The 16,149-nt window shown below is 38.3% G+C and overlaps 1 protein-coding gene and 3 non-coding genes across 4 annotated transcripts; all 4 read right to left on the bottom strand.

Moving 5' to 3' along the window:
* Positions 1-503: 503 nt before the first annotated feature.
* Positions 504-11,226, bottom strand: vamp3 (vesicle-associated membrane protein 3 (cellubrevin)). Its single transcript, XM_071494275.1, has 5 exons — positions 11,096-11,226; positions 6,203-6,281; positions 3,157-3,315; positions 2,739-2,790; positions 504-2,551 (listed from the first exon to the last, which is right to left on the bottom strand). Coding segments are annotated over exons 1-5 (309 nt in total). The 5' UTR covers positions 11,098-11,226; the 3' UTR covers positions 504-2,534.
* A 3,647-nt stretch (positions 11,227-14,873) lies between these two features.
* On the bottom strand, positions 14,874-14,946 carry trnar-acg (transfer RNA arginine (anticodon ACG)). The gene has a single exon. It is a non-coding gene; the product is annotated as a tRNA-Arg (tRNA).
* Positions 14,947-15,351: 405 nt separating this feature from the next.
* trnar-acg (transfer RNA arginine (anticodon ACG)) lies at positions 15,352-15,424 on the bottom strand. Its single transcript has one exon. It is a non-coding gene; the product is annotated as a tRNA-Arg (tRNA).
* A 462-nt stretch (positions 15,425-15,886) lies between these two features.
* On the bottom strand, positions 15,887-15,959 carry trnar-acg (transfer RNA arginine (anticodon ACG)). The gene has a single exon. It is a non-coding gene; the product is annotated as a tRNA-Arg (tRNA).
* Positions 15,960-16,149: the final 190 nt, after the last annotated feature.

The raw sequence follows: 16,149 nt of genomic DNA, 5'->3' as shown, positions 1-16,149 counted from the left end.
TGAGGAGGTATCCGACTCCAACAGAGGAATCAAGGGTAATTTTGCCATCTATAAAGTTGGACATGGACTACGGGCGAGACAGCCATTATCTGGTGAACGGATGAACGTTTTTGCCAAATTTGAAAAAAATTTCCTCACGGCGTTAGATATTGCATTCACAAGGCCAAAACTGCATTTTGTAAGGTCATAATGACCCTACCCTTTGACCACCAAAATCTAATCAGTGCATCTTTGCGTCCAAGTTGGCATTTGTGCCAAAATTTGAATTAATTCCTTCATTGTGTTACTAAGATATCGCAATCACACAAGGCCAAAACCATGTTTTGTGAGGTCACCTTGAAATCTAATCAGTTTATCCTGAGTTCAAGTGAATGTTTGTGCCAAATTTTATGTTCTGTCAGAGAGTTATATTCCATGTGCACAAGAACAAGACAACCTGAAAACAATATGCCTCCGGCTCTGGCTGCTACCAGAGTGGAGGCATAAAAAACTCAGACAAGGTATTGTGATTTAAGTTAAATCTTTTATTCAAGCAAAAGGCATATATGGCCAAAGAGTAGAATTGCACTTATTTTGTGTATCAGTAATTTGGCCTCAAATGTGTGGTGTAGACAGGAGAGGATGATGATGGTTCCATACATCTGCAACAAAAGGCTGGCATGAAAAAAAAATTTCAGTGGCCTTTGAAAAATATTACACAATATCCTTCATGGCTACATCTATATACTATAGAAATGTCTAAAGAGCAAATACTGCTATTAGTGTTAATTTCATTATTGTATCATCTATGTACTATGACTGCCAAATAAGAAATGACTGCGAGATGTCTTAAAAACTACTGAAAAACATAACAGCAACAGTTCTGATTGGATGAAATGCCAGACATAATTAAGTGAATGTACAAAGTAATCCCAAATTGTTTGCCTCAGTAAAACACGTTTCTTTTAATAAGATGGAAGCAACAGCAGGGAAAGCATTCATCCAATATTGGTGTTGCCCAAAAATGGATTCTTTTTTATCCACACTCAAACACCCATGATGCTCAGCAGCATTGAGCTGAGCACCAAGATTAGCTCTACATATAATACAATGCACAGAAAAAGTTCCTGTTAACAAGATAATAAAATCAATATATCACACGTGAGGAGCATTTTGCATCCGGGATGGGACAAATGCCAGTGTGACTCAACAGAAGCCTTATTAAAGGTTAATAAGCTCAGGTGATTAACGCAAGGAGCACAGTATTTTTTAGGACAGAGCATTCAGAAAGCACTACTCTTCAACTGACTGGTAAATATGGTCATTAAGGTATGGCTGTGTTGTTGGCTGTTCTCCATTGGAGAAATGGATTAAGGCATCTGTCTAAAACTACATGTTCATACTTTGTCGTGCTTGAAGATTTCAGAGGAAAACTTTCTGGCACATCCTGGAGAGCATCTGCTTGAGACAATTCTCCATTTCTTAGACCCAGTGTAGCACTTTTGTTTTTTTTGTTTTTTTGGTTTGTTTTTACACTTTGTGACAGTTTCTCTAGCCTTTGTCAGACTGTGAGGTTGTTGGTCTTAGCATATAGGCACTTATCCAAATGCAAGCTCAGAAAGGTTCATACTGTATACTAAGTCCCACCTATAAGGGAGATGGACAAGAACAGGTGGTATCAGATGTTTAACAGCATGTTACTAATTAGTTTTTTGTTGTTGGGTGACCAGAGAAGTTCCTCTTCATTCAATCCTTATTTTAAGATGTTATACAAAGAACTAATTTAACACATGTGCATAAATAAAGTAAGGCATTGAATCACATTATTCATTGGTAAACTGTAACTGTAATAAAACAAGCCAGATTTTTTTTTTTAAATGAGGGGAAAATCAAAATATTGGCATTACATTCTCAAAAGTAGAAATGTGTATACGTTGGAAAGGGGTATTTCTTCTATGGGATGTAGGATCACTGTTACAACCTAAGCTAACACAGAACAGCATATTGTCAAAGGCACTTATCTTAACCCGGCACACAAAATCAATGGATATTAATACAGTAAAACATAAAAAAGTAAATATAAGTTGAGGAGAGTTTACAACAATGTCCTTCACTTCTTGTCCTAGGGTTGGAATATGTGTGTGTGTGTGTGCGCGCGTGCGCCTTGTCATACACTTAAAGGTAATTCATTTATACTTTTTTATAGGTTTTGGGTGAGTTTTGCCTGTTTCTGAGTGTATGTTTCTGTTTTCTTTGGCATGTGGCAGGGCCCTCTAATAAAAGTTTAATGATGTCTGATAAGGTGTAGTAATGCAGGGTAAAATTCTGGTATTATGACTTTACTCAGGCACATGTGCACACACACAGACACACAGAAACAGACACACACAGGGCAATCCAGGACAAGGAATGAAGACCCCCTATGGGAGGGGAAAAATGTTGTGGAGCTCAGTAGCCAGTGATCATGTGACCTTTCCTTCTGAGACATTCATTATGCATTCATTACTCTCCTCTTCTTCATTGTTTCCTCCACTTCTCCTTTCCCCGTTGCTGTTTTATGATTGACTCCAAACTGTGAAAGAAGTAAAACATTTTTTTAGATGAGTCAAAAAAAGTTTCAAACTAAAATTTGTTTTACTAGGGAAAGTCTCTCTAATTTAAGTATATGCTAGATCAACATATATAAACAACAATACATCTGATTGTGTGATTATATGTAGAAGGTTACACTTCATACCAACCACAGGCTTGATACTCACTAATAATGATGACGATAATGATCAGTATGACAGCTATCAGGATGGCCCACATCTGCAAGGTAAAAGTACAGTAAATTCAGTGCTACACACTTTACCTGGAATTAAGATATGTATGTATTAAAAGTAAAGACTTATTATTTGTAATATTTATCAATTTGGTTAACAATACAATTTTGTTGTACTTTTGTTTCACTTCAGTTCGCAATCATAAATGGTAAATGTAAACTGTGTTGTGTAGTTAAACTATTTATCTTTGATGCTGCTAAAATTTATTAGGTGATCATGAAACTCCATTTAAGGGCTTGGGCTTTGTCAAGACCAATATGACTCAGACCACTTCCAGCTTAGAGACTTGTAGTATGGAGTTCATTCATTATCATTTATAGTGTGTTTTTTGGAACAAACTGTGTTTAGGCACCTTGCAGTTCTTCCACCAGTATTTCCTTTTCAGCTTAGCGGCACTGGTCTCAAACTGGGAGGCTCCAGCCTGCAGTGCGTCTGCTCTGTCATCCAGTTCAGACAGCTTTTGATCACGCTCCAGCACTTTGTCCACATTAACACGCATAATATCCACCACCTACAAACACATACAAAAATAAAATGCTTGGTTGAAGGTCAATATTTGTTTTAACTGACTGTTTCTTGCTGTACAGGACTGAAATGTTGGGTAGTCCCAACTAAACCTCACATAAGATCAATCAAACCCTGCCTTTATTAGTTCTTTTAGAATTAATAGAGAACAGTGAAAAAGATTGGAAATGCACAATATAGTGCATTACAGCTGATGATATCAATGCTTTAACTTCTAAAAATGTTACCAAACAAAACCACCAGTCAGGAGAGCTCACACCTTACAAGGTAAAAAAAAAATAAAAAATACACACTTATGCTTAATAACAGAGTTCATCTAGAAACGGACACACATGCATGTCTGTGACTGTATCACAGAATACACATAACCTAAATGTTCCACTGATCCACAAACCCAACTTATTGCCCCTCCTCTCAGACAGAGCTGCAGGCTGAGTGTATTGGCCCATGTAGGCCTTACATAACGATGGAGACAGTGATTACATAAACTGCAGGCAGCCAATTGGAGGCTTTGTGTGACACACTAAGGTTAAAGTTCTGTGAAGGAGGGGCTAACCCCAAGGGGGGCATAACTGAGAGAGAGAGGGAGATCAGTAATAGGGTTAAGAGTGACACCCAAGGGAGGAGCAAGACTGGGCAAGCATTTCTTCCTGGTGGCCTCACTGACATGGTTTTGAATATAATTTCTAAAAACTGGACAAGATATGGCGTTCACTGAACATTCCCTGGCATGTGAACTGACATGTGGAGGTAGAGCATTAAAGAGCTACTGATTCCACATTGTGGTGATTCATAACGCGGCTGCCAAGGTTATGCAAGTCTCTGCCTGGAAACAGATATCAAGGAACAAGAGAGTCACAGAGAGTGGCTGAAGACAGAGAAAGGGGGAGAGTGTTTAGGACTGGGCCAAAAAGAAACAACAGATTTTTTTGATTAATTGCAATTTTTATTTGAATCATCCAATTTTGATTCTTAAAATCCAATGATCAATCTTCACATGTATGCCATTTGTCAATGAAGATGTGCATGTGCATTAAATGTTAAGTTACTGTAGATTAAGTTAATGTAGTGGTTACTTGTTTTAAGTGGTTCAGTTAGGGCTGAATGATGTGCAAAACAGTTTGTGGAAATCAAGTTATTACTACAGTGCCTTCAGATAGTGTTCAGACCTCTACAATTTGACAATTAAAATTGAGCTCAGGTCCCTTCCATTTCTCTTGAACATCTTTGAGAAGTTGCTACACATTGACTTAAGTTCACCTGTGGTAAATTCAGCTGACTGGACATGATTTGGAAAGGCACACACCTGTCTACATAAGGCCTTGCAGCTGATAATGCATATCAGAGCAAAAACCGAGCCATGAGGCAAAAGGAGCTGTGTGCAGAGCTCAGAGGCAGGACTGTGATGAGGCACAGATCTGGGGAAGGAAACATAAAAATACATTTCTGCTGCACTGAAAGTTCCCAAAAGCACTGTGGCCTCCATAATTCATAAATGAAAGTTTGGAACAACCACGCCTCTACCTAGAGGTGGCCGTTCGGCCAAAGTGAGTAATCAGGGGAGAAGGGCTTTGGTAACAGAAGTGACCATGAACCCGATAGTCCCTGAGCCCCAGAGATCCTGCATGGAGATGGGAAAAATTTCGAGAATGGCAACTAATTCATGTCTGGTTTCTTCCAGACATGACACTTAGAATTGAGGCCAAACAGTTTAATCTTGCTTTCATCAGACCAGAGAATCTTGTTTCTCACAGTCTGAGTCTCCTTTAGGAGCTTTTTTTGCAAACTTTTACTGAGGAGAGGCTTACGTCTGGCCACTCTGCTATGAGGCCCACAGTGCTGCAGTGATGATTGTTCATCTGGAAGTTTCTCCCATCTCCACACAGGATCTCAGAAGCCAGAGTGACCATCAGGTTCTTGGTCACCTCTCTTATGGAGGCCCTTCTCCCTGATTGCTTAGTTTGTCAACACGATATTTCAGTTTTTCCTTTTTAATACATTTGCAAAAATTTCTAAAATTTTGTTTTCAGTTCACAGGGTATTGCATGTAGATTGATGGGGGGAAATGTTTTCTTTATTTTGAAATAAGGCTGCAACATTGCAAAATATTTAAAAAATTGAAGGGGTCTGAACACATTCTCAATGCACTGTACTTGCACAAAAAGGTTCTTTTAAGTTAAAAAGTAAAGTAGATGATAGCTGGCTATTTTAGCCGCCGTGACTCATGACAGCCTCGTAAACTATGACGTGAATAATTAAAGTCTGTGTGGAACTGCAACATCTTCCTGACTCTGGCTATTGCTGGACTCTGCACACTGATCTGAGCTTTCGGTTTGTGTTTGACATGAATTCTACTTTATTAATTCTGTCCCTGCAGGGGAATTAGAACAAAGCTAAGCTTTCTGCAGTTATCAAGCTACTGTTTCATCAATACAAACAGTGCAGATGAATTAGTGAATAGACAGTTTCTGCCCTGTCTGTGCTCAAAGTGATCATTCAAGAGGATGATAAAATAAAATATGCACGATGATGACATCCTTGTAAGTGGTGTAGCTTTTAGCTTTTAACAGTCTTCACTGTTAGTTATTCTAACTGTTTTGCACATGTAGACCTAAAAAATATAGATGTATCTTGTTATAATTATTTTGCATTTGCAGAGGAAAATAAATCCTTGGCTGACAGTTACCTAACCTGAAATGTGTGTAAACAGAATGTGACTGACTTTGAGATACAGCAGAGTGAACTGCTCAGATGTTATATTACATGTGATATTTTAAAAAACATATTTATGGGATTATCATCAATATCAACCAGTGTGAAAATAAAGGTCTGGGGCTTTAAATGGACCTTAAAAGCCAGTAAACATATCATACCTCATCCACCTGAGCCTGGGTCTGCTGCAAGCGCTTGTTGCCTGACGCTGCGCCAGAGCCTTCTGGACCAATGGCTGACCTGGTGAAAGGATGAAAAGTAAATGTAAATATTAGCCTTGTCTGAGATGTCTGAACTCTGTTGCATACCATATAACTCAATCTAAGTTTTAACTTTCCTTAACATGTCATGCACATGTCTGTGTCGTGGCTGGAGTGAGATTCCAAATAATAACCATATGATAACTGAGGATGGATATTATCTGGATGGAGATTAATTTATCAAGCAAGAATACACTGGATGGTGACATGTCTTAAGAATGAACGGGAGGATTATAGATTTGCTGCAAGATTAATGCTTCATATCAATGCTTCAGAATTGTAAAATAACTGACAATAGGGAGCTGAGTCAAATACATGTGAAAAAAGAACAGCTGTTCTGTGTTTGGACATAACGGCATGCACTCCCAACCCATCGAAAACTGCAAGCATGCTTGCCAAGCCTCATTTTCTGCGGGGCCTTCTTTGTTAATACCTTGGGAATATTGTTCTAAACAAGAACACATTGCAGTAGTTAGCTACTGCCACCCTCTGACTTCAGACAGCATTGCTCCTTAGTGACACAACTTATCTTGAGAAAGACAACAGATCACTGAACATGGGAGGATGGGCTCAAGGCGTCTACACCAAACTGTAAGGGATTATTATGACTCAGTGAACAGGCCAGTGTAGCTTCTAATGGCATATACAAAGACAGGTGAGACTCAGCCCACATTAAAAGAAGACAAAGACAGCTGCAGATGAGGAACTTACTTTGCATGCAAAACAGTTACTGCACATACCAAGCAGGTACACAAAAAACATACAAAAAATGCTCAAAACATCTCTTAGCATCCCTCGCGACAAACAAAGCTACAAATGAAATTGCTTAACATAAGTGTAGCATAGGCCAAAAAATATGAGTTTTTGATAAACACATACCCCGTATCAAATTAAATCAATATCCACACTAACCTACTCACCATGACACAGACCCACACAATCACAAATCCTCTCTTATTTCTCCTGGTATTACAGAAAGAGGACACTCCTTAGTTTGAAAATTACACTATTGAGATAAAACTTACGCTTACATTAGACATACTGTATATTTGTTTCCACAACAGAAGTCAGAGTCAGTGGGTACTGAATGAGGAAGCTGACAAAGGACGCACTTCCTTATTTTCTAGCCAACTACTTACTCCACTTTCTCCAAAATCTTCTTGGGCTCAAAAATGTATCAAGAAGCAAGAAACTTGAGAAACAGGAGTATATTATCAATGCTTTGGGCTTAGCATCAATATCTGAACAATCCTGACGTACACTACTGCATAACAAGGTCAAAAACTTATTTGTCAAACTGCCAGTTGATTCTGAACCCTACTAGTTACTTGACACACGGCAGGGTGGCTGAGTGAGACCGTAAATATCACAGTCAGCCAGAGTGTATAAACATCTGTCAGCACTGCAGAGGTGACTGCAGCTGATACCCAACTTTAAATACAGCCTTGGTCTGTGATTCAACAGCTGACTTACATTCCAATTGCCTCGGCTTAAAGAACTTAACTGCAGTATATGCTAGTAACACTAACCTAACTTCATTTCCTGAAGAAAAACAATCCATGACGTAAATCCTTTCAAAAGAAGGCAAACACCAAACCCAACAATGGTGAATGGGTGGGCTAAGTCTTAATGAGTATAATACTTTTACACACACAAGACAAGGAACAACTTTGAGTACTACATGTCCACTGGAGGTTTCCATTTTAGCTAAAAGGTGATACAAATGTAAAATGAAAATCCTCAAAAACACACAGGTGGCACAGGTGCCAAAATTACAATGCTAAGACTTTCAATGACTGCAGATTTTCTTTCGGTGCCAAATTTCGATACCCAAACATTAAATCTCAGCGTCTGTGAGCCAATAGGCATGCAGTATACCTGTGTCAAGATCTTAAGTCGCTGGTGATTGGCTGTCTAACGTAACATTACACAAACACGTCATAGGGGCTTGCCCTGAAGGGGAAAAAAAATGCCCAGAAACAAACTTGTGAACTGGCTAACACTTGTTATTTTTTCACCACGCATTTGTGGTGTAGTGTGACAAAATGCCTAGGAAATCAAAAGTGTGGCTCCATTTTATTGAGCTCAATAGCAGTAGAGCGAAATGCAACATATGCGCAAAGGATGTAGCAGCAAAGTATGGCAACACAACAAATTTGATGAAGCACTTAACTTTGCACAGCATCAATTTAAGAGCAGAAAGTGGCTCTGTGTTTGACTGTAAGGAGAACGAACCACAGTCTTTCTCCTCTCAGTCAGGTCTGCCTCCTTCATCACCACTGGATTCCTCATCATCTGATATTACTGAGGACAGGGCAGTGGCTGTGTTTGTAGCAAGCAAGCTAACATTTAGCAAATAAATTCAGCTAACTTGTACATTGTTGTTTAGGCTACTGACATTAACGTGGATGCAGCACCAATGACAAACTGGGATGTAACGTTACCTGGAACATTGTTTGAGTATGGCTCATTTAGCTCATTATATAGCTATATAGCTAGGTAGGTAAATCAAAAGGTGAAATGCATTAAGATGGACAGTAACTGACCAACTTTATCTAATATACGGTCGGTTAGCTTCTGCTTGTCCATTGACTTGTCCTGGCTAAACAACAGTTATCTTTTTTTTTTCTCTTCACAATTAGCCTCTGTCTCTGTAATGTATTTTTGTTGTTGTTGATATGATTTAAGAACATTGGTATCGAAAAAAGTATCGTTCAGGAACCGGTATTGAAGTCAAGGTATTGGTACTGGTATCGAAAAATTTTGAACAATATCCAGCCTTAGCTATTAGTGCCCCTGACTTTTGGTGCCACAGGCTGGACAGGAACTACTATTTCAAAGGTGCAGGTTTGAAACAACATGCACTGCAGCTCTGACACTGGATTTTATTGGGTGGGCCTTATTCCTGGTGCTTTGCTTAAATGACACACAGTCATCAATGTGAAATGATTTTGTGTAACTTGAAAGGCACTCTTACTTCCACAGAGAATTAACACCCATATGCAATTCTGTGAAGCTCATTGCTGTGCTTCTCCAGCTGCACATATACTGTATGGTTCAGTCTATTTTCACAAAACACCAACAGAGTGAAGAGTCTTAAAATAATCATATCTGATTATTGTTTTTAGCTTATCACCTTTTACACTCTAAATCCAAGTCTCCAGGATTTAAATTATGATAAATGATGGTTTATTTTATGAGTCTAACGGGGAGATATCTTCTTTTCAGTTTCAGTCTCATGTCTATATGCTAGCTGTCCGGCTTACCAGCATTTTTCATTATGACCATAAGTGGACTTCAATATAGTTAAATTAATGATTTCACTTTTTAATTCAAATTATCATGATTATTAAGAACATTTGTAAACTTTGAAGTTAACTTTTCTGTGGCTGACTATTTTGAACAAAAAATGTTTCTTTTCAGGTGGAAACAGGATAAGTTTGTTTTTGCCTTTTCACAGAGACATTTTAAGATAATATAGCAGGTAACAATAGCAGGTATAGCAAATGCTGGTGTAACCAACAACATTAACAATGCCCTCTTAAAGAAAGTAATACATTCATTTTTCCCACTATTGTATTATATACTATATAAACTACTAGATATTCATCAATCCCAACAGAAAAAAATATGGATACATGAATTTGTCCATACTTTTTTCGACTGGATTGTATAAAGTGGGAAAAGAAATACTGTCAAGCCTCGTCAATTACACGGTTAAGATCATGTGTCATGTATCATGCACTGTGGCTGTATTGACCCACTGCATTACCAAGGGCTGAGCACTGTCAACATTTTATCAAATATAATTTATGAATCAATCAGTTATGATTAAATGATTCATGCAAGTATGACATCATAAAACCCTGTCTTTAACAATATAAATTATTGATTTAACCAAAACATCCCTCTATTTCAGAAAGTACATGCAAATACTGGGTTACAAGATTGACTGCAACCAAGAGCGAAATCGTAGTTACGCTCTGAAAGCTCCCCCTGCCTACTCACGGTAAAACATTAAGTACAATACTTCTTGGATATTTTATAGCTGAAACTATCTTCAACGAGGATTAATGTCACCCGAACATCATTTTTAAACTATATATATATTATTTGGACAAACTTCCAGTGTAGGGTGGTAGGTAGTAGTAGGGTGGGAATGGATGGAGGGATGGGGGAGGTTAATGGAAACACCACAACAAGGGATGTTTCAAACGAAATTAGGATTTGGCTTGTCTTGTATTTTTCTTCTAACATGACCAAGGATCGATAAACATAAAATAATAACAATAAAACATTGCTCAGTCCTAGTTTCACCACTTTTATTACACAATTACTCACTACTAATGAACAGATAAGCTAGCTATCAATTTCCTGTTTTGTTGACTTTTCCCCACTACTTTAACTTCGCTAACACTATATTGATTTCCAATTACACTTACAATATTTACAACTACAACTAACCAAAGAAATGTTTCCCATTGTCTTTAAATAAATAACCAAACTGAAAACCCGGGACCCGGAGGAAAGCCTAGCTTGTGCAAAGAAACGTCGACAGTTTTTGCTAGACGAAGTTAGCAAGCTCTTGCTAGAGCTAGCTTAGCTACATCTCGAAAACTAACGTCCTAGCACTTGTTGCGGGCTAGTAGCAACGCAGCAAAGTTTTGGGCGTTGCTTTTTTTCTGTGATCAAGTTTTACTAAACCAACCAGACGGGCGGTATGTTAGACAAAGTTTGACCAAGTTTCGACCATTTGATTTTTGAAACCGTTTGATAGAAACATAAGAGACTTACATTGTGAGATGAAATTTGTTTGAACGGCACCGCTGCTACTTCTTGCTAGTGAGCTAAAGCTAAGTGTCAAGCCGTAACAGTTACTGCGGTTGGTCGTTGAGCTGCCTTCCCGTGCTATCGGAAATAGTAAAAATCAATTTTGGGCAAACGTGAGAACTCACAAGAAAATAAAAAATATTTAAAAGTATAAATTCGTTATTCATTGCATAATAATGCACAGTTGCGTAGCGCTGCTTTATTTCCCAATAAAATGCCATCCAAAAACGGGCTCATATTACTTGGTACATTTTATTGTTCGGTGTTGAATCGTAAAAGTACAGGCAAACGAGAGGCACTTAAAGGCATCATTAAAGAGACAGTATCCTATAGCCCCCAGCGCATAATACAATTATCAACACATAACATTAGTTTATGACATAAAAGTATGCGCATACACGAAAATATGCAAAGGTATTAGGTCAGAAGTTAAAAATGGAAGAGTAACATCTCAAATCTGTGCATGTTCAACCTTCATTAATTCAATTGGTCATCTGTCCAGTAGATGTCCGAGGAAAAAAGCAATCATCCAAGCCCGTGATCAACATGTGACCATGGGAACTAAACTTTTACTTTGAATATATTCGAAGTTAGAAATAGTCCTTCAATGCGTATTTCACTACTGAAAATTAAAAAAAAGACCAGAGTTCGTTATTTGAAGTGGTCCCCATGAATAAAGATGATTTGACTTATAAATAAAAACTATTCAGAGGACAATGACATTCTTTGTGTCAGCAAACATCTAGTGTTCGAAAATATGAATTAAACACTCCAGGCTACAGGTCAGAAACTGTGCGAATATTTCTGACAGTCAGTGGCTTGTTTGCTGTGAATTCACTTTGAGTTAATTCCCCTGGAGTAACAGTAACAAAACAACTGAGCAATAACACAGCATATAAGACAAACAGGTCCAAACTGCAGAATGCACAGACACAGAGGACACACACAACCAAGACAACCCTCTGACAAAACGTTCATCACCCAAGAGTGAAATGACTTGTATGTGTGTGTGAATTGTATACACACACAGTGACAGCAATGGCAAGTCATAACACTGCAAAACCATGAATATGGGTTATGAATTGTGCCTTGGGGCACTTGAAGATGACATTTAAGAGGCCGTGGCCTGCCACCCAATGTGCATATATAACTTAGGGTACATCTAAAATTCATCCTTACTATAATCCTGTCAGTGTTGGTTAGTGGATAAGTGAGTGGATAAAGATGTGTCCTAAGTGACAGGCAGGTAACAAATAAACAACAACCTCAAGTAGGCCTAAATGAGTGGGAAAGCATAACACAGAGGGGGTCATAAGAGTCGACACATAATTTGCTATTTAACACAAAATCAGTTAACATCAATATATCTTTATTAAAATGTTTATATAAAGCTTGCAGGTAAAATATATTGTTAATGGTAATATAGAAAAATAATCAACTTATTAAACTCTTTTTTTTTTTTTTTAAAAAAGAGAACATGTAGAGAGGAATTATATGTTGAGTCTGAATACATTCTAAAATAATTTTAGAGTAATTTAGCTTTAATTAAAAAAAAAAACAAACAAAAAAAACTGGACCTGAAATTCAAATGGGAAAGTTGAGAGATAATAAATAGAGAGATAGAAAAATAAGAACATATGTAATCATTACACTATTCAGACAAAATTTCTCAACATGTGTTCCACCCGAACCTAAAAGCAAACGTATTGGTATCCAATGTGTACAAAAGTACAAATGACAGAGAACTAACATATCCTGCACCCACTTCTACCAGCTCTCCAGCCTCGCTGACCACTTTGCTGCAGCGTCCAGGAAAACACTCTGATGCACGCTTCCCTTGGATTTTCTGCAGGAAGTCAGACGCTGTTGATTTCCTCAGGAGTGCTATTGCACAAATGGTTGACACAGATGCATTCATTTCCGAGATAAGAGCGAAAAGGTTGCATTTTGTCATGAAATAGCAGTTTCTGAGAAAAAGGTGATCATGAGTATCACAGTCAGCGATTGTTGCGCCCCCTGTAAGCTCTTGGCACTTGGTGTTTGTCACCTGAGAAATCTCCCCACCCTGCAGCATTCCCAAGGGGACAGCAGGAGAGGGAAAGAATGTGTGTATGTGTGATGAACACATCATAACTCCTGTATCAGTACTGAGTTCTCAGTGCTGTAGAAGTCGTGGAGAATAAAGAAACAACTCTTTTGTGTGTCTGTTTGTGTTTGAGGAGTGTAGGGTCCTGTGAGTAGCTTTTATGGTTTGGAAAATGTTGTAGCATTTTGAAGGTCTATTGAAAATGTATACACTTTGTATTTGCTGCAATGAGTGACTTCTCTTGCAGTACGATCGCTGTGACTCACTGCAGGATATTCAAACAACAGAGAAAAACTTAACTGTAGCATTCAAGTGCAGAAGTCCTGTAGTTCCAGAAGTCATGTAAAGAGATCATGTAAACATTTTAGAGCTGAACAAATAAACATTTTCAAATCAACATTGGGTCAAACAAATACATGTAATGTGGACAAACTCTAATTGCGCACAGAATTATAAACTGACAACCCTAACAATAGGAATTTAAACTCTTCATGCTGCCACTTTTTGACTTAACCCTCCTGTTATGTTCCGGGTCTAATTGACCTGTTTTAAAGTTTGAAGATATAGGAAAAATAGTTTAAAGTATTTTATCAGTATGAAACTTCTTCTGCTTGCCTTAATTAGTGTGATCAACATATAATATGAAAATGGTTCATCTCACATATTTGCAACCACCCCCTGCATGTTTATATCAAAATTTAAATGTTATGTTTCAATGTTATGTAAAACTATAGGATTGTTTTGGTTTCGGACATCTTTTGGATAATTAAACATGCACTGGGTCAAATTGACCCGGGAACACCATTGCTGTTCCTGACAAATGAACATAACAGCAGAGTTAATGCTTTGATGCTCAATGATGCTGCCGCCTAGAGATGTATTTGTTTTATCTCCAGTATACTGTGACTGCATGTGATGCCACTGCTTCAGAATGTGTTTACTGAAGTATTCAAACCCGATAAAAGCTCAGTTCCTGTCAAGTTTCAAGTTATCTGCATTGTATCTCACACTAAGACACAGTTGTTATCAAGTCAAAATGAATATTTTCAAATCAAATTATCATCACCCGCAATATGTTGATATAAAGACGTTGCTCTCAGACAAATATGGAGTAAATGGTAGGTAAAGCAATAATAATTGAACTTATTATTTAAATATCGAAACTTCCTCCAAAATATAGCAAAAGATATTCCTAAAGGGGACCGACCGATTGTAATTGGTCAACTCATGGAAGGCGCAGCGTCATGTGACTGGTTTTGGTAATTCTTGGTAGTGGGACGGCATCTAATTGGTCAAATCTTGGTAATGATAAGCAACGCGATTGGCTCTCACAGGACGGCTCGACCGACAGGTGGCACCACTGGCCAGACAGGAAACCGGAGCTTGTATTCCCTGTGTAGCGACTCTCAGGACATGTTTAGACTGGATTCAGGCAATCAATGAAACATTTGAACCATCCTCCCCACATATTTTCTATTATCTGCAATTCAGGTTGCATGTATTAACCTTGTAAACAGCTATCAAAGAAATAGATAACGTGTTTTGTCTGATATTTTCACTAAAACGAGAGTTGTTGCAAAAGGATTAATTAAAAGATGTGTATTTCGCGATAACATTACTTGATGTTAAACTTTATGCAAGTGAAGTAGAAAAGGTCGAGCCAGCCAGGAGTCGAACCTAGAATCTTCTGATCCGTAGTCAGACGCGTTATCCATTGCGCCACTGGCCCTACGGAAAATAGAAGGGTTAGTGTTTTCCCTAAATCTTTACTCGCAGGCTCCTTGTCTTCGTGAGACAACCTGTCATTCCTGAAACTGGGATCTATTTGACACAGTGTAGGCTCGGGTTTTTATAGCCCACCTGTCAATTTTTTTTCAGATTTCAGTGCAGATTTCTTATGGCTATTAGTACAACATAAAATTCAAACACTGAATCGTACACTGAAATATCGTACACCTACACTCTGTGCCTCACCTGATTTTGTAACGAGTACACTCAAAAAAAACCAAACAGTTAATGTGTATGAGTGATATTTTTGATTAAAACAAGACTTATTTTAAGAAGGTGGACTCACGTTCGTGATGTTAGAGGTTACACAAGATTGTAGAAAATGCGGTGATCATGATGAAAAGATCGAGCCAGCCAGGAGTCGAACCTAGAATCTTCTGATCCGTAGTCAGACGCGTTATCCATTGCGCCACTGGCCCATGTAAAACACCACTGAGACATTATTTCCCTGCGTCTTGGCTCTCAGGATCCCTCTTTTCTGCTCCATCTTTATCTATGCATTTCATATTTCCACTTAGATCTAACTACATGCGGTAGTGGCCCGTGACGTTTGTTTTCTGGATGTGTACTGATGATGTTTAAAAGTCGGGTCAGTCAGGAGCCGAATCTACAAGACTTTTTACGAGTGCTACTGGACGATTCTCCCTGGATCTTGAATCCTGTTTGATTAATCCTGCCTAATTATCACATTTCACCCAAAGTCAAAGAAGTGGCTCTGCAGAAAATGTGCCTTAGAAATTCTAATCATTATTGACATCTTTAGATTGTTAATAGCAAGGCAAAGGGTGTGCATCATTTTACCGCATATTGACCTGGACGTCATGTAGACTACATGGCTCAAGAAATCACTCTCAAGCAGCAAGATATCATGATGAAAAGGTCGAGCCAGCCAGGAGTCGAACCTAGAATCTTCTGATCCGTAGTCAGACGCGTTATCCATTGCGCCACTGGCCCTACAGAGGACAGCTCACTGGATATTCCCTGGGCGCTGACTTACAGGAGCTTTTCCTCTGTCTTTTTCTCTGTCTGGCTCCTATCACCTGGTCGACATGACAGCGTACATTATCTGAGCACCAGCAATGAAAGTTCTGTGCATTTTGATTCAACTCTAACTAAATTTCTTCATAGAGCCTATAATAACATA

The sequence above is a fragment of the Trachinotus anak genome, unplaced genomic scaffold (assembly GCF_046630095.1).
Source record: "Trachinotus anak isolate AG129_WGS33_773 ecotype Australia unplaced genomic scaffold, CSIRO_AGI_Tana_v1 ptg000013l, whole genome shotgun sequence".
NCBI classification, from domain to species: Eukaryota; Metazoa; Chordata; class Actinopteri; order Carangiformes; family Carangidae; genus Trachinotus; species Trachinotus anak.
The sequence above is the reverse complement of the archived record's forward strand: the minus strand, read 5'-3'. Positions and strand labels throughout refer to the sequence as shown.